Below are 26,041 nucleotides of genomic sequence, written 5' to 3'. Positions count from 1 at the left end.
AACATAACTGTCAATATTGTAAAGCATCTTACATTTAAACCAATGATAATATATAAATTAATTCATGACAATATAATATAACCAGTAGGATTATTACAAAACACTCACCTAATTATTCCAAATAGCACTGACACAAAATCAAAAGCTTACAGGTTCCAACACAACCAACTATGTAGTGGCAATGCTTTTTCACATGGCTGAAGCATGCCTTCAAAGGTACTGAGTACCGTGGATGGATACAAGATGGCAGCTCTATGTTCCAGTGGGTTTCGTGAAGAAATCGCAGGGTACTGATAAATTGATTTTCGAAACTGTGGTTACGCCACGAAACCTCTGGGGCTGAAAGAGTTATCCTTATTCGTTTTCTTTGGGTCATGCAACCACTGAAATTTTGTTTGCCATCTTCGATCTATTAATTTTGAACGCTCTTCATAAAACCATGGTTTATTTTACATTCTCCAAAGTATTCTAGTTTCTCTTTGGCTGAAATTTTGATCCAGTTTCTGACATTTTCCCACTCCCTGTTGATATCCACACTTTCGTTATATTTATACGTTTCTAAAATCTGAAACCTATTCGAGATTTTAAATTGATATACATTGATTAATACATTAGATTCAGGTACACAACACAGAAACCTGTCGAAGAAGAACTGATTCACGTATAAGCATACACGAACGTGTGTCTGGATTTTACATAACAATATATTATATATGTATATATATAATTATTGAAAAAAGCTGTTATAGCAGTACTTATGGCATGACATCTGACAACCTATTCGCATACAGAAAAGATTACAGTATAGAAATCGAAAAATTCGTTTGTAGGGAAATTTTATTCCTGTCGTTTCTCTTTGATGCAAGCCTGTGTGTTATTAAGGATGGCGGCCGTGGTGTTTAAGTCAATGCTTGGAATTGTTGTTTTAGCATTTTTAATATATATTTTAGAAAGATGAGCAGTACCAACCCATTTAAAATATGCCGGTTGTGTATGTCGAAAGAGGGAGTGATGGTACACATCTTTGAATCACCCCAAACAAAGGAACAACCGGTTCCGTTGCCAGTTAGAATAATGATGTGTGTTTCTATTAAGGTTAGTTTGAAAACTTGATTAATGTATGTGTAGTAATCATGTGTTTCGGCGAATGATTTTTGTAATCTTAAAAGTGGCGGACAAGATAAGAGGTTTCTAATAATTATTCATAGTATTCTCAACCTTGTGCTTTACTGATTAATTTCTTGATGGTAATGGTGAAACATTCATGAACTGTCAAACCTGATATAATTTTGGTGTTCATTAAAAAAGATTTTGATTGTAAAATTATTCCTACATTGATAAGGAATGTTATGAACAATATTCAAGACTTTATTTATGAAAGTAGAGGATTGATTTACAATTGATGCTTGTTTAACCTAAATACTTTGACTAGGTTGTGGCTGGTGATGGTCTTCCTTCGAGAGTATGTCGTCATTGTATTCGTCAACTGGATAGGTGGTATGCCTTCAATCAGAAATGTGAGAGTTCAGATGCTGCACTGCGTCAGTTTGCTGTGAAGCCGAAACCAGAGTTGGTTTTGGTAAAGGTGAAAATCACTTTTTAAACCTGCATGTACTGTTAAATTACATTTGTCACTCATTATAAAAGCATATTCAAAATATCCTGGAACTGAAATGTTGTAATTCTGATATATTCTAATGTATTTGTAGATTTATATAAAGCATCAAATTTCTTAATAATTATTATAATATCTTGTTGTCAGTATTATTCTTCCTTCAGACAAAATTATACTCTGAGGGTACGTTGCATAACCGCTGGTAATGCCAGTTCAGGTAAAGAACAAAACATTCATACTTCAACATTTTGTGCTTATAAATTCACTAAATAACAAGAGGTGTATATATTATGGAGTGGGGGGAGCTTGGCCATATGCAGGCCCCAAGCTACCAAGGGCCACTTTCTGCCTTCATGCAGTCTGGATTTAACTGTTAATATTCTTATTTTTATTTCTGTTTTATATATTTATTTTTTAATACCAAATCACATATATTTTTATTTCTTGCCATATACAATGTATATTGTGTGCGTAATAATGTGAACCATTATTGTCTGGTTGTAGTGGTTTGAAACTCCCATTGTTAGACTGCTGGTCAGATTTAAATTATGAGTAAGATTTGAGGTTTTCATTTCAGTGAGTCCAAAGAGTCTTCTGGCTTGTAGCACCGTGAGTCTGGTAAAAGTTTACAAATTGATGAAGTACTCTCGGGTTACGAGCCGCGTCACGTGTCTGAATGGCAAAAAAACCACATCTTCTGCCTGCCGATTCGGTTTATTCATCATTCGGCCACTTGACACGGCTCGTAACCCGAGAGTGTTTTGTCAGTTTCAGTCGCCTCGAAAGCTTCATTCTATACATAAGTTTACAAATGTTTCAAAGGTCTTTGCTGACTCCATTATCAGGGCACTTATTGCCTTGATGATGGAGGCAGCAATGATATCTGAAACATTGGTAAACTTCTACCAGACTTCATGGGGCTACAACGCAGAAGACAGTCACCTTCTTTAATTATGACGTTTAACTGCGTGCTGCCGCAACATGTTACCTGATGTGGCAGCTGGATGGATTGTTCATAAAGGTGAATGAAATACTTTTGCATTGCCAATTAGTTGTTGAGTTTTTTAAAATTAAATAAGTAAAAGGTTTTGAAATTAAATTATTTATTATGGGTGTAAGCATATTTAGAGTTTTTATGGTCCTAAACTCTGAAGCTGCAACCACGCTGGTAGAAACATTGCTGTGTTAATGTAGGTACTTAAAAATAGTGGGATAGGTTAGATTTGTTTAGTCAGTGTCAGTGTGATCTTTCTTTTTACTAATATCGTCAACTGAAGCAATAGGTTTGGCTCCAAGCACATCCTTCCACTTGACCTCACTATCAATTCAGCTGCCAGCTTGCTGCTCGCTTACTTATACTCCCGCTGTCCGTAGAAAGGGCATCTCACCTTCACTTACAACGCAGCTGCAGAATGATTTATAACTTTCATTTAGGTTATGTTCTATGTGATTAGTCATTTCAGTGATGAATATGAAATTAAGACTCTTTCACCTTTCCACATGTATTGCAGTTCTCAGCACAGTCCATTTAATTCGTATTACTCTGGTATGAGGTATAAGTATGGGCAGACTAGTCGGCCCACGAGTGACCATTATGGGTGGTTCATAGTGGTCGTGATGCCAGTCTTGGCCGCACCATGTTGAAGACAATTATCTCGGGTTTCAGTTCTCGATAGGAGTTGAGGTCATGCAGTTGAGTACATAATCAGATGCATTTTCAGTTACTAGTAGAATCTCTATCAATTTCCTAGTTTTGTGATGTCACGCTCATGCTAAGTTGTCTGCCGATACCAATAATGTTCTGAGGAAGGTGTGTTAGAGAATCAAAACCCTGTGATGGCTCTCGATACCATCATCTTATTATCAGAGCTTCAATAACATGTTCAACTCAGATGCACGGGCATTATTATAGATACTGCATGACTCTCAGAAATGCATGTACCAGGTTCAACCCTAACATTTATTTCCGTGGGTGTACAAGGGGCATTGCTCACCAGTAAATGTGTTGTTACAGGATGAATGTGAAAAGACTGGTGATGTTAAAGATGATAATGATAATTTTCATGATGACGATGGTGATGATAGTATTGACGAATCTAAAGATGAGCTGAAAGTAGAGATAAATGAAGAACCAGACTCTTTGGATATTGACATAGATCTGAAACACGATGAAAATGATTCGTAAGTGTAAAATTTACTAACACCATTTTCTGGGACCTGTTTCTTCTGTCGTTTAAGATCCAAATGTGGTATTACCAATCCCATTTTGAAGTTGTGATTTATTTAAATGTGTAACTGATAAACTCCGTTATTGACTTTCAGTGATTAGCATTCCTGCTCCATATTTCGCAAGTCCTGTATTTAAATCTTGGAACTAGAGACCAGTCTTCGTGACCGGTGTTTTTATGGTTTTCCTTAGTCCTTTCAGGTATTCCATATTTAAACTTAAAATAGTCCACAACTGAATCCTCCCACTTGTTTCCCTACCATTCAGTGCTGTGTAACCTGTGCAGTTGAAGAAGTGGCATTCAATAATATAAGACTCAATGAATCCAAGGTACAGGTTCTTTCTATAGGTTGTTCTGTCACTATTGAGGCTTCTTTAGTTGTGTTTATCATGTTAATAATCCAGTAGTGTTTCCCCATGACATACGTAGTGGTATTAAGAAAACATCTGAAGCAATGACGAGAATAATATTAGGCGAGACGGTATGTATGACCTTCCGGAACCTGGTAGATTATGATAATCGAGAAACACATGAGAAAGTTTATACCGGGTATTCGAAGTCAGTTCATCCAAAGGTCCTGCCTAATGTATAAAGATTCAAAGTTTAGAACTGTTTGAATCGGAACAGGTCGGAGAGTCTAATCGATGAAGGTGTATAACATCACTTCCTTAATCGAATTTGTCAATGCCACCACAGTTTGGCCAACTTTTTAAATTTTTATGATGCTCTATATACACAGAGCATATAAATACACTTGGCTGGGTTTTGGATATATACCCTGGTTCAGTTTGTGCTTAAAATTTGGCATTTATATACTTGAGTTTGAGAAGTAACCTAGCTACCTTTTGTGTGCAAGGAAAAACTGTTATCAGCTCCAAGCATACAGTTCTGTGCAGTCTCATGCTTTTTATTGGTTGTCAGCGTACTCACTGATGTGATCTCCAACATGTTTGCTCATGCCCCCAAACCCAAAACTTTCCAAGTTACCTGCCACAGATAACATCAAATTCCCATCTCCCATGATTTACTTTGCTACAGTCAAGACTGAAGGATCTGAAGTTTGTCCCTTAATTCAACATTTCTGTCACCCATATCCTGACACAACAGTTGTATTTACCACAAGTTGAACCAATATTTTATCAAATGGTAAATATGTGCTCATAGACATCACTGTTGCAAAGTGTTTATAAAAAAGTTGACAGTGGAACCACGGTTCTAGAGAATCTGATGTAAATATGTCTGTAATGTAATAATTCTTATATAAGTACTTGTGATATTCTAAAACGTTTTTACCAGCACAAAATTATCTAGTCTACGACACACTTCTACAAGCGATTCAGAGCTCAGCTCTTTCCACAATAACTAAAGCGGGCTGTTGATGGCAGTAATGTAACACAACATTGCCAAGTAAACAATTAGTTTCTTAGGTAACATAACAATGCACATAGGAGTTCTTATAAAAGCTGACCATTGTTGTCAGTCCATATTTACACATTGTTGATATGGAACTTACACATCTTCGTTACGCTTTTTGCCGAATGACCCTTCCGTATAGACGTATTTATGCAGCTGGCTACTGAAAGTTCTTCTTTACACAAGTTTTGTAATAATTTTCAAAATATTTCATTTTAGTGTGGAACACACATTCCTCCAAAATCTGCATCGCCCAAACCAACAACGCATGATACGATAGGACCACCAGATCCTATATCAAATCTACGACCGATTGTTTTCCATGTACCAAGAAATGAACATGAAACTGAAAAGGAGTTCCGTGTTCGTAGAGAAGAAGTTCAGAAGTTGAATGAAGCCTTTTTGGATAAAACACAATCAAAGTTTCATTACGGTACAGTCACAGTTATATTGTCGATATACAGTCAGAGGAATAGTTAAAGAAATATACTTGTTTGACTTTTATAATACTTTCCAACTTGTATAACTACTCATTAGTCCTTTCATCTACAAATGAATTACTTTGTTATGTGTTCGTGCCTACAATCACAAATCCAAATATTTGCTTTTATTATGTTCATTTTTTACTTTACAGCAACCCCATTTTATGTCTTATAAGTGGTTGTATTCTAGTGCTAGATTCGAAGAATGCAACTTTAAAAGATAGTGGACTTTCTACCTGTAAAATAAAAAGAATTCCACTAATGAAACATGTGCAATACCATTAATGCTAATTTATTTTCAGGAAAAAATATTGGGACAGACTTGCTTAAAAATAGGGCAATGGAAAGGTTAAAATATAATCAAAGTGTTATGAGTTGGCAGTCACTGATTTCATTCTATATTATCTACAGTATGTTCCATATTGTACACAGAAGTGCCAGTCCTATGAAAAAGTAGGTATGTCTAATGCCTCTCCTACTTCACCACTAAACTCCATAAACATTAATACCAAATTCTTCAAAGACTTTATTATGTGGTATATGCAATTGAATTGTAGACTGGATGGGTGGAAAGAGAGACACAAAGATGCACCATGCATCAGTGACAGTTTCGCTATATTGTTTCAAGTAGGTTGCTTGAACAAGCATGCAATTTCATTTCCTTTATTATGTAAAACTGGCTTCATGTAACATATATGTGCTTTAGGAAGAACAGTCATACTTTGTGGATCATTAATGTTGGTATGGTGACTATTAACTTAATCTCCATAATTTTGTTATGAAATGGTTTATGCCATTAAAATGTTGTCTTTCCTTTAGTTGATCAAAACAGTCTTCAACCAACCAAGGTAATGTCTCTGTTTGACAGGAGCGAAATGAATTCATTGATGCCAACCTTCCATCAGACAAAACTTCAGGAACAGATAAACAAATTTTAACTGCTGATGAAATGTCCATATTCTATAAAACTTTTCTAGACAAGAACTGCAAAGTCCACATTCGATACAATGTGGAATGGTACAGGAAAAATATCGGACTGGTGATCTGTGCCTTGCGTGTTAAGATATTTAAAGTTAAGCGGTGGTTCATGTCAAATTCAAGATAGCAATCACCGACGGATCATACTGGAGATTATTTGTTGGAAGAATACATCATACACATTACACACCTTCAATTTCAGCAACAGAATATAGATTAAAGTATGTAACAGTCAATATCCAAAATCACGATTTGAAAATTAATTTTACAGATATAAAACATCCAAGTACAACCTCCAAAATTTAAAGGAAGAGACAAAAAACTTAAAAATTAAACAAATCAAAATAATCAATAAACGCAACGCAAAATGTACAACAGTTTTTAAAATGTATTAAAATTGGTGGACCTGATGATGATGTGATACACATTGAAACATGTCGTCGATACAAAAAATGTAACAAGATGCAGTATCTACTGAAAATGTTATAATTTTAAGTAATTTTAAACAACATTATTTTAAGTTTGTGTATAGACGGAAAATAAAACATTGTATCAATAAAACACAAACATGACACAATTAAGATATAAAATGTAACAGTCTGTGTACAAATAACTGGCATTTTGATGTACTGTTGTTTAATGGAAATATACTGACAAATAACAGAACAAATCTAAGATTTACTTCACATAAAGGTAGCTAAAGGGAGTTCTTTAATAATCCCAGTGCAAAGTTTTTAGGCTTTTGTTTCTTGTAGGTTGTACAGTATATCTCTTCCCCTGCTTTATTATGCCTATAGGTGGCGACTGACTTGTAACATTTACTCGTAATGTAACATTCGCGGCGAGCATGTTACATTACACCACAACTGGTGAGGCACATCGAATGCTCGTTTTGAACGCTCGGCTCGACTGTGCTCATGTGTGCTCCATTCATTTCATTCAATATGTCGGACGTGGAGGTTGTGTTATCTTTGTTTCATTTAATACGCTACTCTTATCTAAAGAACTCGTGAATGCTCGTTACGACGCCGCTCGACTGACTGACTGACTTGTAACGTAGCAAAAAAACCGACAACACGATGGAGTGCCCGCGAGCGTGAGCGGCTCGCATCGAGCGGCTCCGTTCGCTGTCTTCACTTGTGTAATGCTCGATTTGCAACACGTTACATTACAGGCAAATGTTACAAGTCAGTCGCCACCTTATAAGAAGCTTCTAACCTGTGGGTTACAAGATATGTTGCTGTACCAATTGCTTTGAGAAACATTTCATATGCCTTTACTTTTCAACTTTCCCTTGCAGATATCAATCACTATGTTTTCTTCATCACAAAAAATTCTTCTTAACCGTGTCTCAAAATTATGGTATACTGTATAACCACTTACTTTATCATAAAAGCAGTTTCTTTCAAGATGCTTTCTGGTCATTGTCTTCCACTTGCAAAGTATTGGCAGCCTTCTATTATGTTTCGTTTGATTTTGATTGTACAATTAATCTGTAATACTTCTATTTAGTTTCTAAGCATATTTTGCTGTGGTATTCCTGAAATAAATAAATACAAATACCATAATAAATGTTTAACACTGGCTATAAGTACCATGCCATACTATAAAGCTGTCAGGGGTATTGCAGATATTTTGCAAAACTTGTCTGTGAGACAGGACAGCAGATATATCAGACCATAAATGATGAGATCACTGATATTTTTAAAACTTCCAGTAACATTATGATAACCTCTTATACATTAGTTATCATGCTCCAAGGTAAAGATGCAATTAAAATAAGGAACCTACAGCACATATAGATGACACTAAACCAGCAGAGAAAATGTACCAAGTTTATGAAGATTGGAAAAAGCAGTGTGAAACCAAGAAATAAAATGTTTCTAATCCAGTAGAAACATTTAATTTGTCCAAATCAATTAGCCAAGAAATTAAGAGTATTTATCCCTATATGGAACGTCATTTATAGAACAATTTTCAACTGAACTAGAATGTCAATTCCTTTATAAGGAAAATTACAGATATGAGATCACCATCAACTTCTGAATAGGTTTAAAATTCTTTTATAAAACTTTATATGATCAGTCACTGGATGCCATCACAGCCTTACACCTTAATTTCCTACAATCAGTAATAACATCCACATACAATCACTCTGAAGGTGGAAAGTGCTTGCCAAAAAGCTGGAAGATCTTTAACAACTGAGGCAGGTTGTGCCCAAAAGTCAAAGTTACACATTGAACTTCATTCTCAAATGTCTGTCATCTGGGATGTGCTGTATAGTCTGGTAGATACTGACATTTCAGAGGTGCCTACTACCTCCAGGGTACAGCCATATTCATATTCGTCACCGTCAGAATCTTTATCTCGCAAATGGATTGTGTTTTCTCAAACATTTCTTTTCACATACCTTACAGTTCTGCAATTCAAAATTCCATTTCCTATGGCACTTCTTTCCTTAGCCTGAAGCGCTGAGACCAAGTCTAAATGCAATTTCAATCATATTTTGTGGGGCAGAGTCATGGTAACACACATAAACCTCCCTTGGATGAGGGGTAAAGAAGAGTTGTCTGGAACAAGAAAATAATTCCTTATTGTATAATTCTTACTTCATGTTATCATGAGATGAGGCATAAAAGGGTTGATAATAATAAAATGGATCATAAAGAACTAGGGTTTTTGACTATGTGTTGAATTGAACTGTCTCAGGACAGAATCCAGTGGCAGGCTCTAGTAATAAACTTTCAGGTCAGGAATTTCTGGATCTCCTAAGTGCCATCAGCTTCTCAAAGAAGACTGTTCCATGGAGTTGGTCAGGGTAAACACAATGCCTACAGCATGACTCTCACTATGCTACCCTTCACATATATGAAAGCAGTCATTAACAAATTATTTACAAAATGGTCCTAAGAACTTCCATTCAATGTCAAATTTACGACTCCACAAAGCAGTACACAGGGGTCATTAAGGCTTTCCATACTATTTAAATAACGTACAGATTTACTTCATTTCCGAACATATGAATTTTAAAAAAAACTACATTAACAAAACAACCTAAACATTTTTGATGACAAAATTTGTTTTGGGCATTGTCTGTCATCTTAAGATTTATAACTACATTTCAGAAAGTGGATTTGTTTCTGCCATCAGGTAGTACAGCCCAAATGTCCAGACTTTTTGGTGCACTCTCCGTCATTTGTTGTGCACTCAAAAAAGAACTCCATGCTCTTTAATTGCAACCAAAGACTTGTTAATTAAAGACTTGGATATTTCTTGGCCCATAAGCTTCTGAAATGAAGTAAGATAGTGTAATTGCGTCATATTGTGAATATTCTAACAATTATTTAGTTTAATCCGTCTTATCACAATATTTTAAAATTTCTTATAATTAAGATAATAAAATATCATTGATGTTCCATATCGATTGATCGATTTACATTTTGGAACATTTTACACGACATGTTTCAGTTTTTATAAAACCATCATCAGGTGTAAAATATCTACAAACTTAAAACTCAAATATGATTCCATTTGGTGATGTTTCATTACGTTTGTTTTTTCATTTTTGGGCGAGGTGTTGTCTTTTCTTAAATTTTATCAGATGTACATATCGGTCAAAGATGTAGGAGTGATTGTTCCAATATGTCCAGAAGTACTACTGTCTTCGTATAGGTGTGGGTCAATAAAAACTGAAACATGTTGTGTAAATGTTCCAAAATGTAAATCGATCAATCGATATGGAACATCAATGATATTTTATTATCTTAATTATAAGAAATTTTAAATATTGTGATAAGACGGATTAAAGTAAACAATTGTTCCAAAATGAATCATAGTTACAATATGTTTATAAACAACAGTATCCAGACATTTATATGGAATAGCACATTATAGCCTTGAAAATTATTACAAATCAGATTTATTCTATACAGAAGAACTTTCTTGAGAGCCAGTGCAGCAACTGTTTCTTGAAGATGTCTAAAATGTCCTCAACAGTTCCTGCTTGCAACTCTGCACAAATGTGGAAAGATCAATCACAGTACAAGTATTGGTGAATCAAAATACAAGTTGTCAACATACATTCTATAAAAGCATTTTTTTATGGAAACGAAAATGCATTTTCAGGTTTAAATTTGAATTCAAACAACTAGCAGTGATGCATTCAGAATACAATACAAACAGTAATCAGATTTCTACGCAGACAATACCTTGAAGTGAACAGCATTGTACAGCAGGTCATGTATCACTTGACAACTGCGTCTGAAGTTATGAAGGATCTCTTGCAACCTCTCTGACTGCACCTGCTCTCTGTTAATAGGAGGACACAATAAGATTCCTTCAGTGATGCCTAGATGTACATAATGAAACAGGATATTTCCATCACCTGCAGTTAATCTGAAAATGAAGTGACTCATGTCAATTCAACATGTTTCAATCTTCAAGTAATAAACCAGAACTATGCATATCAAAGTCCATCATCATGCTAAACAACACTATATATTTATTTTTGTATGTTTCCCCCCCCTATAATTTAACATTCTGTTTCCATTTTCTTCCATCCATTCTGTGTGCATATTGCTTGGACTGTATACCATTCAACGCACAAAGTAATCCATGCCCACTGATCTTACAATTAGGCCACCATACATGTCTGAACCCTCGATCTAGGCATATAAATGACCTGTGTTATACCTCGGCTCATCTGTAGACCTGCAAAGAAACTGCAATAACTTTGGAATTATCCAAGATTAAGGTTCCCACAGCAGTGAAGATGTGTCAACTGTGATCTTATAATTTGTGGCGCCATGTATTTTTGTATACTTTTTTTATGAATCTCATGCTACTTGGAATGGAGACACTGACATAATTATTTTATGATGTGGAATTCACAAAATTTATAAGTTAAATTTGAGGTGAAATGCCTCGAAACAGTTTTCAAGACACAGAACAACTTCACGACCTCGGCACAAATCAGTGGTGTCGTTTATTTTTTTTTTGGCGGCCTTGATACTGCTAACTGGGCAAGAGTTTGTAATGAAATGCATTCTGTAGAACCTCTGTAGTACTGGATTTATGAAGGACCTGTCTACGCTTGCACTGAACAGTAAAGTAGCTTTTTCCTCTATGTCTGAACTATGGCAATCTGAATTTCAGATTATGAAACTTCCCCTGTGATGAGTTGTACACTATGTATGCAACATGTACTGTTATGCAAGATCTGTACTATTTTAATCCCCTTTCCCTTCCAATCAGGGATGATTCTATATTTTAATCACTAAAGCTTACCTCTCCCAAGGCGTGGTTATAGTTAACTGCACATCTTGGTTCAATATTACACTCCATTTTGATTTCTCGGCCACCACTTTCAAATCACGAAATGATATGATGTAACAGAAATGTCCTTTTTATCTTTCCAATCCAGGACATGCACTTACTTTGAAGGTAATATATCAACTGATGTCATTAAGCAAAGACTGTCCCATGTCAGACAAGTCAAACTGGCTATTCAGAGTCCACCGTAAAATTAGACAAAATTATTAAATTATTTTTAGTAACATTACTACTGAAGACAGTGATCAAGTTCCAAGTAGAAAGAACACTGTCAATGTCAGGCGCACAAACAACCAAAATGCAAATTAGAACTCAAAATTAAAAACAGCTAACAATGACAGGAAGCTGACTAACAACTGAATTCTCAAGGCAAGTAGAATCCATTAACCTTAGAATTTTGTTCTGTGGCAATAAAACAAAAAATTAAATTTCATACATGCCTGTTACGGCTTCTGCTCAATTTATTTCAACAATAAACACGTTAAAATCAGATTGTTCCAAAAATTAATCAAGACCATTTTACTGAATCACTTCACAAAACCAAAAAACAATTAATCTTAGCAACATCAGTGCTAAAAAGTAATTTCATATCAGAATAGCAAATTGAAAGATTTCATGGACAGAATTAAGTTCAAACAGCAATTTTAGTATAAGTCCACAAATAAAGAAGTTTATCTGCAGAAGTACTGCAATCCTTGTGCAACTGTGGCTGTAATCACTACACACCTGCCGCAGCTCCCAGTCTGAATCTGAGTTGTCAGATCGTTCTGAATGTGAGCGTGGCACTTGTATCACTACCACGGCGACTACCCTGCTCTCTCTCTCTGCTCGTCGACCTAGTATAGGAACAGCCTCTTCACTCACTACACTGGTCGCCTGGCTGGCTGAATCCTCCGAAGTTGAGCCTTGTACTGAGAGACCTGTACATGTCAGCATCTTAACAGTCTTTCATATTAAGTCCATTTTATTTTCATTAAACTAGGAATCATCGTGACTTAAGTATTTCCTATGTTCAAGCATCTTCAGATGAAGTTATATGAACATGGAGATAAAAGTTCCATACCAATAGTGAGGGGTGAGTGATCAAGTTCACACTCCATCTAATTTATAACTGAAAAAAGAGCATCTAATACATACTAGATAAACTAGATCAGTAAGTGCAAATACCTGAAGGAGTGAACACCAGTCCTCTGTCCGATGCTCGAGTATTGATGTCACTTCCACTGGTTTCTTGCCATAAGGAGAACCAAGAGATATAGAACTACCACCTACAGAGAAAACAGATTACTAATAAAAGTAGCTGATTCTACAGTTTCTAGAGAGATGGAATTAAGAGGCAAACCTTCTACACATTTTTCTCAATTTCTCCCTTAGGAGCCATGACCAGTTTCTTTCACATTTTTTCCAATTCATCATTCACAGATCATCCTGGTATCTGAAACTACATAACCTAACAAGTTAAAAATATGGCATTAAATAAAATGGGATTCAAACTCTAACCCTCATGAATGGAGAGAAACGACAAGAGTTAAGAACAGTGCGAGATACTGAAACCACAAACAACAAATTTAATGGTGGAGCAAGAGAGAAATTTCACCTCTAAAATAGCAGACACAAAAAAAGTACGTAAAACAATATCAATTTTACACTGTACGTGTGTGTGTTTTTGCACTGTTTGTACTATAAATTTATCACAAAATGTTTATCTTGGAGCCAGGAAAAGTCATAGTAAAGTCAAAGTAAAGAAATTCTCACATAAGGTTCCTCTATCACAGTAATATGAGCTGTAAAATGAGCAAAACTTTAAACAAAAGACATTCCAAAACTGAGAGAATTCAGTTGCAATCCCTAGAAGAAAGCCTTTACACTGAAGCAGGTCCCACTGTAATTAAACTGCAGTATATATTAGTATAATTACAAAATTCAACTTAATGTTTTTCTACTTGTAGTACATTACATAACAAAATAGACTGGATGAGAATGAGTCATGGGGTAATTAATATAAGATACTACTTTATGATTAAACCAATTTTCATACAAATGTGGATAAAGATAAATAACTGTACACTCACTCACTAGTGATGCATGTTTAGACGGAGTTGATGGATCAGCAGACCGAACAAACCCAAGAAAATTGGGTGATGTTTTGCGCACAGGAACCATTTCAGGCTGTATCACCTGTGGACGTGGCCCTGATGCCAACCTAAATATTTTTTTTTATATTATGTGGTGACACTGTCAGTAAGTACTTATGGACTGTCAACTCCTGCCTGTTTTATTCACTTATTACCAAGAATGTTTAAAATGGAAATCAATTAAAATAATTATGAAAAATAAATCTCCAACAGGCTACTTCTTTCCATGTAAAACTCTGATGAGCCATTGCTTGGTTATTATTATTAAGTGTTCTGTCTTACGACAGGTCCATTGCTCTGCCCAAAAAGAGCTTTCCAGTTGTCCCTATTCTCGGCTTCTCGCTTTAATTCCTGGAACGTCATCTTCTTTCCTTGTTTAAGGTCGTCGGTTAGCTGTATCAGTCTTCTTCCCAGTCCTCGCTTTCCTTCAACCTGGCCTTCGATGATGTCACTCAGTAATCCATTCCTTCTCATAATATGTCCCAGCCAGTTAGCTTTCCTTCGTGTAATCGCCTGCAGAATGTTTCTTTGCTCGTTGACTCTCCTCAATACTTCTTCGTTGGTCACTCGATCCGTCCACCTGATCTTCTCTATTCTTCTCCAACACCACATTTCAAAACTCTCCAGGTATTTCTGTTCCTTCTTCCTGAGTGTCCAAGTCTCTGCTCCATACGTAACACTTCACTAGTTTCTTCCATTTCTTGGTGGCAGACATAAAATTAGGCAAGTAGTACTGACGCAAATTTTCCCATCTAAAGATTCTGTATTATATAAAAGCCAATATGATATATATAAATATTTATTTTGATGTTTTTCTGTGAATAAAGGTTGCTCTCAAAGAGCGAAGAGGTGCAGACTTTGTTGAAAATGTTCAACAAGTACCATAGTTATAACACTGATACATGAAGTTCTCAGTAATGTTATTAAAGTGCATATTTATTTAACATCATTGTTTACCATTTGACAGCTACAGCTGGAATACCAAGCTTTTGAATATGTGCAAGTGTGTCTTGAGCCTGTTCAACATAACATACATCTGGTCCAGTGCATCCTTCCAATCTGTAACAGAACCATAACAATCACAGTTCACTAATATGCATCACGAAGAATTAATCATACATGCTGGAAATTCAATAGCATGAGAACTATGTTTCTTCCAAATTTGAGAATGAATTTGTTGAAACACAAACTATTTTAACCTGCTTAATCTACAGCCTACTGTATCTCTACAGTCATTCCTTTCGTACACTGGGAACAGAATATCGTATCACTTTGTTAATAAATATTAAAGAGAGTCCAGAAAGTCACTCACGAAAAGAGTTTTAGGCGTCTCAATTTTTTAACTAAATACACACTGAAGAAACAGAATATTGAAATGAAAATTTAACCAAAAGCTTGAGCCAATTACAAAGTAATGTGTTCCTGCATCAGACTTACATACATGATGATATGCTTCGGTACAAAAGGACAGCCCACAAGTGAAATCACAATGCATGCTGTGGTTAACTGAATTTAAGTCTGTTACTAGCAGGGCTGTGGAGTCGGTACTAAAATCTGTGATTCCGACTCTGACCTCCTTCATAAAAGATCAATATGTATTAATAAGGGTAAACTTACTAAAATGGTAAATGACACCATAACAGATTTCATCACCACCACGTGTATCATCAGCCTACGTTTTAGACTTATAACCTATATTTATATACATGTCTAATGGTCATTGCAGAAATCAGTTGATTTGTAGACAGATTGTATTCTTAAGGTATCGGAGCCAAAGTTACAAAGCATTATTCCCACATCATGTGGCTGAACGCGACGTTGAATCTCCCTAAGTGTGAGGACGCCTGCGGCTCACATGGTATAGAAATTGTTCATAAGATTTTATATCGAGATCGGAGTCCTTGTTACTAGCGTGCAAATGAACATTTTGGCAAACATACCACCAAGATCCACCTAGCAGCAAAAACAAAACTGGACGAGAGATTGGTACGAGAAATCTGAACAAACGAGTAATGGCATGCCTACAAAAAGGTCAACAAAGCATTCAAAGAAGATATCAAATAAGACAGCCGTTATATAACTGCAAATACCAAAACCAACAATACACTCAGTCTTACACAAAGGTTTTGATTGCAATGCCTGGAAATTGCAGTTTGTGTGGTGTGGCATATGGGGCTACGAAGTACCACGTACCCGTGAAACGGGCAAGTGGCCAACTTAGATTACTCAAACAGCTGCTGAAACAATAACTCCAGGGATGCTGCTGAATGTAAGGGCTGAAATCAGTTATTAACTAGAGGCTACAAAACAGACATGTAAAAAATTTACTAATACAGTCTTTCTCAGCATTTGTTCCTTAATATGTTCTAAGTGTTAAGAGTTTCTAGACTTCTAAAACCACAGTGACTTTCAGGTCATCCTGCATAGCAAAATGTAAACTCAACAAAGTTTTGTGGACTGTAAAATCATATTTGTCAATTAAAGAAATGAAAAATCAATGAACAGAAACAAATTATATGCAATGATCACTAAAAATCACTGACCATTCTTTGCAACTGATGCCAGTGTTCTAAGAAGCACATGCCTCATGGATATCCATCACTGTTCTCATATTTCCCTATGACCTGTAAATGCAATTTCTCTTTCTTTTTAACCAGCACACATTTCATGGAATCATGTCGCACTGCCCATATGAATGACCAGAGGATTTTGCTTGCTCACACAACAGTCCTGAACAATGAAAGGTTTTGAATCTGTTATTCTTATAGAACAGATTTAGCAGACTCACTATATCTGTGTATATTTGTATATTGTATTTTTTGTATATCGAGTATGTTTGTGCATGAAAGTTAAAGTATCCTGTACATACCTAACTGTGCATCCTCCAGATTCCAACAGAACCACCAGCATTTCTTGTCCCTTTAATAAAAGTTAAGTATCAGAATATAAAATATATGGTTCTACCAATTATTATTCAAATAAGACCAAATTAAGGGTAACATCACATCTCCATAAGCTTTTGTAAAACATTACACCAAAATAGGATGCAAAAAACAGATATTAAACATCTCTAGTTATCTTATTTTGATAGTCATAAGTATACATTAAATATGAAGATAACCAACTACAGAGGAATCTGATGATACAGTGTCTACCATAAGATAATGAATCTTGCCAGGGACATACATACATAATCCAGCCCCTTAACACTTTCCTGTCCAAGAAAAGATAAGACCTACAATTAACTATGCTACAACCAGACTACACAGCGCAGCAACCCAGAAGACACAAATCTTCATACTCACCGTTTGTTAAAAACTCAAATCTTACAAATATCAGTTCATTTATCATCTCCAGTTCGTACACTTTCCCCAGGGATATTCTGTATAATAAATAAGGGTAGCAACTGTTGATTATACTTACCGTGAAAGGGTCTGATAGTTGAACTGTAAGCTGTGCACCAAATCAGCTGTTACTTGCACAGCTTCACGCAAGGGACACCTATAAGAAACATTTCAAAAGCACAAAATAAAAGTTGAATTACTAACTTTCAAGTCCAGTCAAGCACTGACTCAGAGGTGAAACTGGCACTATTTAACGAAAAGGAATCTTTCCTAAGTCACTATATAAATTATTCTACTGCTTATAGTATTAGTTTAGTATACAAAAGATCCTAGGTTCAGTAGTAAGTGCTGTCATTAATCTTGAAACAGAGAAATAATAAAAAACCTGTCAATATTTTGACTTGAAGAAAAGGTGACTTTATTTTCTGAAAATAGTAGACTTTTCCCAAACACCACAAAAATCTTATCTTCGGGGTCGTGACTCCATGTAGTATCATCGGTCACATACAATCCAGAACACTACTGATTCAACTGACACCTTCACCACTATGAGATACCCAAATCTCAGATAAAATAACAACATTTCTGAATGCAAGATATGTAATATGAGGTGTCGCGCAGGTTCGTACCCATATCCGCAGCAGGTCTCCAAGGTGAGGAGCCTCTAGTCGATAGACTAATGTAAAAAAGAATTAGATAGTCTTTTGTTGTAGTGTTTCAGAACACGTAACTGCCCCACACTTGTCAGCGGAGCAATAAATTTTCATAAACTACGAGGCGCGTCCTCAAAGTAAGTTTCCCACTCGTCCCACAGCTAGCAAACCTTATATTGAGCGAAGCGACTGTGCGTACGTGATAGAGCAATGACGTAGCATGGCGCATGCACTAACGGCACCTCCCGCGTTCTCACATTAGCATCGTTGCAGCTGTTGAAGATGGAGGTTCTTATTCCAGCTCCCGCCGACTGTGAAGTGCGGTCAGTGATAACGCTAGGCCGCACACGGCTCGACGGACAGCAAGTCTCCTGCAGGAGTTCAGCTGGGAGGTGTTTAATCATTCACCCTACAGCCCGGACCTCGCTCCCAGTGATTTCCATCTTTTCCTACACCTCAAGAAATTCCTGTCCGGTCAGCGTCAGCGTTTTGAGAATGACAGAGAGGCGGAGATGGTTGTCACACAGTGGTTCCAATCCCAGGCGGCAGACTTCTACGACACAGGTATTCAAAAGTTGGTCCCACGGTATGACAAATGTCTCAATTCCGGTGGTGAATATGTTTAAAAATAGCTGGACACTTGCTGTATCTGTTGCAATAAATATTTCCATGAAATTGTGTTTTGTTTCTGTAAACGGCCCCAGGGAAACTTACTTTGAGGACGCGCCTCGTATTATGACTGGGCTATATATATTAAATTAAATGGACGGATTTAAAAAGTTAAATGTCCTTGTGATTAAGCATCAAGCCACGAAGGCATGAAAGGAAGTAAATATGTAACTCGTGCTTTCTTAATCTTGGCAATGGAACTTCACATTATGGCTGCTTTACCCACTACCCATTAGATAAGAGGTCAGTAGGTGGACCCCAGAGCCAATATGAACATGGTGACAAAGAGAGAAATCCTTGCCCATGCTTAAGGCTGACTATCCAGTCCACGGCCAGTCACTTTATTAACTGAGCTATCCTGGCTATCTGAAGGGACATAGCAGGTGATACTAATAAAACACATACTTAGTAGGAACACACACTTGGTGTTTAATACGATGAGAAGATAAAAATTAATGCTGAGTATATAAGAATATGGAAATATGCAATTGTGGTCTATTTGAAGTTACTACCCTGACATTACCAAGAATGAGAAAAAAATAAAAATGTAGTAAGATTTCAGGTATTCACAGTGGCAAGTATGAAGAAGGCTGTCTTCTGGGTTGCTGAATCATTGTCCTGATGACAGAGACAGTGTGCACCTCTGAAACATCAGTAAACTTCTACCAGACCACACAGCAAAACAGCCCAGACGACAGCCATCTTCATTAAAAATGTCAATCGGGATAACACAAGTCTAAAATGATACCAGTACCAAATATGCTTGGTTCCTCTTCAAGGATGTTCCCACCTCAGTAGTGGATTACGTCTCTTAAACAGGAGCAGGATAAAAGGAGTGAGGGAGGGAAGGCCAGAAATACCAAAAATGGTAAGGAAGAAATAATTCTCTCACTTACTACTGAACTTCAATATAGTTGATTGCTGCAGTATGGACATTCACCTCACTGGCGGAGATGGGGCCACATCAGGAAGAAGATGCTGCAATGTCATGAAGGCTCCTCGTGCAGAACACAGCATATTGCTCTGCATAGGAGCTGGGTAGCAATACAGAACACCCTGGTTCTCAGGACCTCCTTCAGTAAGACCTTCTTGTGTGAGATATAACACTCCTACTGGGAGTTCCTGTAGCACACAGCTCAGTTCACCAGCACCAGTGGTCCCTAATAGCTGTTTCACCGAATCTGACTTCTGAATTCCCTGGATGTAATAGTAAGTTTCGGTTTCGTGATTAAAATACATACATAAAAGTGTGCAGATGTTTGTAGCAGTACATAACAAATTTTGTATACATTTATGTGCCACCTTCAAAAATTAAGAGCCTCGACGGAAATCAAATATAAACGCTGAAAGTAATTATTTTGCTCCAAAATTATAAAATGCAGTCTTTCCACAGAAATTACACACTACTGCAAGATATATTTTCGAACAAGTTCTTACACAAGTCCAGTACTATTTTTACTAGTGGTATGTGACTCAAGATGAAATGGAAAAGGCTTTGACCTCTTAATATGGATTGAAGTACATGTGCAAAAAACTGTTCAGCAAATATTTGGAGCAATGTGTTTACAACAGCCACCATAAAGGGACAATACAAGATCCAATAATAAACAACAAGACTGATGTTTCTGTGTAGCAATTAGTAATGCTGGTGAGCTGGAACCTGCTGCTATCACATGACTGCATCATTCAGAAGTTGTCTGTCTTAGAAATTGTTAGTTTTCTGGCTGAAGTCTGTATTGGCATAGTGCCTTGTTTCTTTATGAAAAAGTATGGATGATAAACTGTTAAAACAGAGCATCAAATTTTTTTTTGTAAAAAAAATACTGACTGCTTCTAAGAATTCAGTCTACCAGTACAACCCAGAAACCAAACTCCAAATTTCCAAATATCAAAACCATGTTCAACTGCTTGCTTTACTGACATCAAACGAATGACTCATTACAAATCTCCTGCTTCAAAAATTCAATTAAGTATTCTACCTTCAAGTTCTGAAATGTTTATGGCAGCACATTCACTGATAAATACCAGTCTCTGACTAAACAAAGTCAATTTTTAATCATTCATGCTCCCACACAACACTTATATTAAAATTATTTTTGGCCAAAGACAAATACATTCATTGGGATATGTACCGAGTTTGACACATGCAACTTTTCATGTTTCCAACACATCTGTTTCTCTCTCATTATGAATCACTTGGGAACATCTTGCACAGACGACATAATTAATACTTGTATCTGGCACTCACATTTTCAGAAAAACAGTTTTATCAACAGTACTGGGCACTCTGATCAAATTAAGGACGAGATACAAGATGAAATTGAACACGTAGCACATAAAAGAAATAAATAATTCATACAAAATATTAGTCAGAAAGAATAAGGAATAAACCTTCTGAAAAATACAGGCCTAGATGGAATGGTAAAGTTAGAATGGAACTTCAAGAAACGGTGTGAAGAGAATTCCTCTAGCTCACCATCACAGTGACAGGTCCTTGTAAACATCCAGGTTCCATAAAGGTAGTAAATTTCTTGACTAGCTGAGCAACTATCAGTCCTCAAAGAGGACTCTAGTCCATGAATGTTAATTTCAAAGCCCTGTACGCAATACTTTTCCAAAATGTTACAATGCCTGAGCATATAAGATACAAACCTTGGGTGGGCTTTCAACTGACAACTGTGCTGTAACATCACGACCTGCAACTCGCTGCAACTTCAGCTCTACCTGTAAGGGAAACATGAACTGTTAACATAAATTAACATCAGATTCTTAGCAGTTCCACATGCTATACAAAACACTACAGCTTGCCTTACCAGGAGTGCTGAGATTTGTTAGAACTGAGTCGATGGTTTGGAATGTAACTTCATGTCCATCCACACTACGCACCCAATCACCTACACATCATATGAAATTATTACTACTTTCAATATACATTATATTTACTTATCACTTCTCAATTATACACCTAAAGTTTATGAAACTCAGATATTATGTATCAAAAAAGCTGACCACACTATATGAAGGCCTATCAAAAGTCCTGGTCCAATAACACATGCAATATAAGTCCTGACACACTACTGGAATTTTCTCACTTCAAAATAGTCTCTCTGCAACTGAACAGATAAATTCCAATGATCCTACCATGGAATAGATTAAAATTGCAAAGAAAGAATCAAATGCATACAAAACAATAAAATAAAATAAGATATGACATTAAAGTTTTATGAAATGGTGGCGATATCAGATGGATAATATGGGTGTGTGAAGGTATCGAAAACAAGACTAATATCGTACTTCATCACATAATTCACATTCTCATTTTTATGTTAAAGCAACACCAAAATTGAAAAGTAATACTCTTTGGAAGACACAAAGGTTCCAAAGGTGTACTCTACACCACACACTGCTTAACATTATCTCCTTAATCATATATTTATTTATTTAGTTTTCTGTCTGACGACAGGTCCATATGAACAGGATCCTTCCATCCTTTTCTTGGACTGGGACCTGTTCATATACGTTCTTGGCAGATGATCCAGAAGTGGTTTGCCATTGCCTTCTTCTGTGTGTGAATGGAGTAATTGTTGGGATGCCTAGACCACGGCCTTGCCCAACACAAGTTATAAATTCGGGCACCGCAGGGAATCGAACCCAAGAGCCCTGGATTACAAGGCTAGCGTTCTAACCGCTAGACCACCGTGGCTATTCATCATATATAGGAATAGTAATTGATCCCTCCATTTGCTATAACTATTCTTTTCACACACACTCATATTTATCGTCTTAATCCGCAAAAGTGATACAGTTACGGATTACACCACAGAAATGCTATACTTAATTTTTAGAAAGCTCACTAATTCACTTCCATCCACAGAAGATACTTTCTTCTGATGTCACTATAACAACAAATTAACCTAATACATTATGCTGGGCTGCCAAGCCACTGACAGTTTGCAGCTTAAATAATTCATATTACTGATATTAGTATAGACAATTATGTCATCGGTGCTGCTATGGACATCATAACAAATAATTCATGTGACCACTGATAGGAGGCAGAATGAGGAGTTTGTTTGATCACTGATCACATAAATGCCATCATGCCATTGTGGCTTAACAGCGTCTTGAGACAGGACCATCCTCCCACATTGTGACTTCAACCGTTCATCAGGTTCGTAATACTCATTACAAGAACGTGTATTGTATGAATATGAAATGGCCTTAATCATAATTCACTCCATGACAAATTATGATCAGAACATAAAAGTTCATACAATAAGAGTTACATGGAACAATGATCTTTGCTGAAAAACATGCCAGACAGATGCCCACAAATTCAATTTCAAGCACAAGATTGGGTTTGGGTTAGACCATGGACTGAAGCTTGATGAGGGAGCCCAAGGGTACCCTCAGGGGGAATACACCCCACAGGTTCTCCACAACTTTCCAGCTGATTAGATGTGTGAGCACACATAATGTCCAGATCTGGGGTACCAAAAAGCCACACGCTATTTATCCAGAACAAAGGTTTATGGTCAGATCTTTTTTTGCAGAAAGCACAATTACAGGCATCATGTATCTCAACATATTGCAACAGTGGTTAATGCCACAACTGTCAGAAGATTTTCCACAACAGGATTCCTAGTTCCGGCAGGATTGCGCACTGCAACTCTGGCGTTTGGAAGTCGGTGACTACCTTTATGAAAACCTGCCTTGCACGTGGCCTCCCAGAACCCCTGACCTGACACTAATGGGGTTACGCAAGGGATGCAGATTACTAACCTCCTCGGCCACACATTCTTCATGAATTAGATACACATATCCAAATTCAGTGGAAGTTGCGACACCTTGGACAAAGTGACGCAAGAACTTAAAATAATTCTTTTATGTTTGCCATGTGGTGAATGGCTCTCATATCGTAAACCTCTACCTTGATGCAAATTAGAAGGTTACCTTTTTCATCTGTACGTCGTTTCATTGTGTGTCGCTTGTAGTATTTGTTCAATAAATTTATGAAATGGTGTCCAACATACAAATAGTTCAATATAGGTAAGAAAATATTGGCACAATGAATGTGTTTTGTGCTCCTCATTACACAACACTTTCTTAATTGCACAGTTTATATAGAGAATATAGTGTTTAATGAGGAGATAAAGACTTTTGAATTGTGAAGGATGTGGAAGTAACCAGTCATGGCCTTGTTTTAAAACATTATCCCAGCAGAAGTTGAAGAGAATTACTAAAATCTCAAACCACAATAGCTAGGCCTTGCACCAAGAACCTCCGAAATATTCAGCAGAAGTACTAATCACCCAATTTTGACGTCTGGTACGTGAGTTTCATTTTATGAACATGATAACTAAATGTGTGTTCAAGTCATGTACAAAGCAAAAATTCAGATTGCAAGACATACTGGAAGTAATTTAACAAAATAAAGAAAACAATATCAGCTACAGTAAGAAAGACAACCAAGATAACATACCATGTATATTATTTTCTGTTTTCTCGTATCAGTGCTTGTCATAGTATGCCTTATCATTGCAGAAGTCCGTCTGTTACTCACACAACTGTAAAAAAAGAACTGCATTTCAATGTATGATCAGAGCAGATTCATAATATCATGAAATTTATCAATGCATGTTCATGTAAATTACAGGTTTCAAGCAAAGTGAAATCATTTAATTATATGCCCAAAACGTAAATCTTAAAAAAATACTGCTTTCCAAGAGTATCCCAAATAAAATTCTGCTTGTATTTCTTGCTTCCCCACCTGATCTACTTTTTCAGCCCCTTGTAACCAGTGCCTTCTTTGTGGCAGCATGCACCAGTAAGGAATACCAGCAATTTTGCTTTAAAATATAAAAAATAAAGATTGTCAAAACATGTTAAAATTGTCAGACATGCCATAAAAGCACTGCCAATTCTTTCTAGAAATATGTCCTGGTTTTAACTAACCTAACAATACAGAAACTCTATAAATCATTGTATAACTCAGTTCACAAATCACTAAATATATTTTTCTTACATCTGATACTCTTAGAACTCTGTTTTTAAATATTTGAAATTAAGCACTGTAAATATGAGTAAAAAACACAAACACATGCAAAATAAGTAAATTAATTCTTTATAATCTAAATCTTCCAGTGATTTGAGAAACAGACTGAGAGACCAAGCATGAGGACAGACTAAGTGAATTAAGACATACAGATACAAGAGGAGAGTGAAGAATGGAGAAGGCTTTGTTATAAGACAGTCCACACCAATGAGAGGAAATCCAACGAAGAATCAAATACAATAAATGGAAAAGTAAAATTTACCATCTCTATAGAAAGGAAAATTCCCTTCTACTACATAAAATGACAATAATGTCAGCTGTATTAAAAACAGTCCAAATACAGTCAGGGAGTAATCAGTCCCACCCTCTTCTATAGGGGCTGATTTACAGTGCATAAAGGACCATACATCTATTCAAAATAAGGTTTCTTACAGTGTAAGACTGTAATCTTGAGACTTGTGGTGTGGGGAATTGAGGTGAAGGAGGAAAAATAGCGTCAGCCTTTAACACTTCGGACTTCCTGCATTCCTTGCAAGTCTCAAGATTACAGTCGCGTACTCTACCTCTGGTGGAAGATATATTGGCTTTTCTCTCTTAAGTGAACCAACATGAAGGCATGGAAGAAGTGGAAATCTCAGTTGTATACGCTTGACATGGGTAAAATAATCTTGAACTGATATCCTTTGACCATCATCCAACTGAAATCTTTATAATAAAAAAAAACATTACATGTAAAGCAAAATATTCCTATAACATCATAAAATATACTCATAATGCAATCTCAGGGAAACTGAATTTTTACCACTTTAAAGAATTCTCTGTTTAACACAGATACCTATTTCCAGGGAAAAAATCAAAGAGATTTCAGCAGATGGTAGAAATTATGAAGGCAAACTTGTAGCTAACATATTCCTCATTTCATATAACTGCACATGTGAAGTCAGAAACATGCCTGTACATTCAAAGCTATCTACTGATGAAAAACAAGTGAACATAAAGATATGACTGTAGCTCACAAAAGATTGAACATACCGTAATTTTGCTGGACATTCAGCAATTGCGTTTACCCTGAATGTTCGCTTGCTGGTCCGGTTGTTAGGGATCATGTAATCAACCTTTAAGTCTGAAACAAATAAAA

At 36.3% G+C, this 26,041-nt stretch overlaps 1 protein-coding gene and 1 pseudogene across 5 annotated transcripts; one reads left to right on the top strand and one right to left on the bottom strand.

The window, feature by feature from the left end:
- Positions 1-849: 849 nt before the first annotated feature.
- On the top strand, positions 850-6,827 carry LOC110831221 (zinc finger protein pita-like). 4 transcript variants are annotated; one of them, XM_087360517.1, is made up of 5 exons: positions 850-1,095; positions 1,433-1,585; positions 5,476-5,689; positions 6,041-6,191; positions 6,607-6,827. In XM_087360517.1, exons 1-5 carry the CDS (start codon positions 955-957, stop codon positions 6,674-6,676), a joined length of 729 nt encoding a protein of 242 aa, XP_087216643.1. In that variant the 5' UTR covers positions 850-954; the 3' UTR covers positions 6,677-6,827. The 4 variants fall into 4 exon arrangements, with proteins under 4 accessions (XP_087216643.1, XP_087216647.1, XP_087216644.1 ...); XM_087360521.1 differs by lacking the exon at positions 5,476-5,689 and adding an exon at positions 3,630-3,796 and having other exon boundaries at positions 859-1,095; positions 6,041-6,691; XM_087360518.1 differs by lacking the exons at positions 5,476-5,689; positions 6,041-6,191 and adding an exon at positions 3,630-3,796 and having other exon boundaries at positions 860-1,095.
- A 2,465-nt stretch (positions 6,828-9,292) lies between these two features.
- Positions 9,293-26,026, bottom strand: LOC147871592 (protein inturned-like; annotated as a pseudogene). Its single transcript, XR_015538528.1, has 15 exons — positions 25,936-26,026; positions 25,467-25,608; positions 24,331-24,415; positions 21,501-21,572; positions 19,789-20,045; positions 17,606-17,683; positions 17,513-17,564; positions 17,052-17,101; positions 15,140-15,241; positions 14,120-14,250; positions 13,215-13,315; positions 12,758-12,967; positions 12,152-12,231; positions 10,925-11,111; positions 9,293-10,004 (listed from the first exon to the last, which is right to left on the bottom strand). The product of XR_015538528.1 is annotated as a protein inturned-like (transcript).
- Between the last annotated feature and the right edge of the window lie 15 nt (positions 26,027-26,041).

This window comes from Zootermopsis nevadensis, unplaced genomic scaffold (assembly GCF_977971745.1).
Source record: "Zootermopsis nevadensis isolate Lab colony 2312 unplaced genomic scaffold, Znev_1.0 Znev_ptg000045l, whole genome shotgun sequence".
NCBI lineage: Eukaryota > Metazoa > Arthropoda > Insecta > Blattodea > Termopsidae > Zootermopsis > Zootermopsis nevadensis.
The sequence above is the reverse complement of the archived record's forward strand: the minus strand, read 5'-3'. Positions and strand labels throughout refer to the sequence as shown.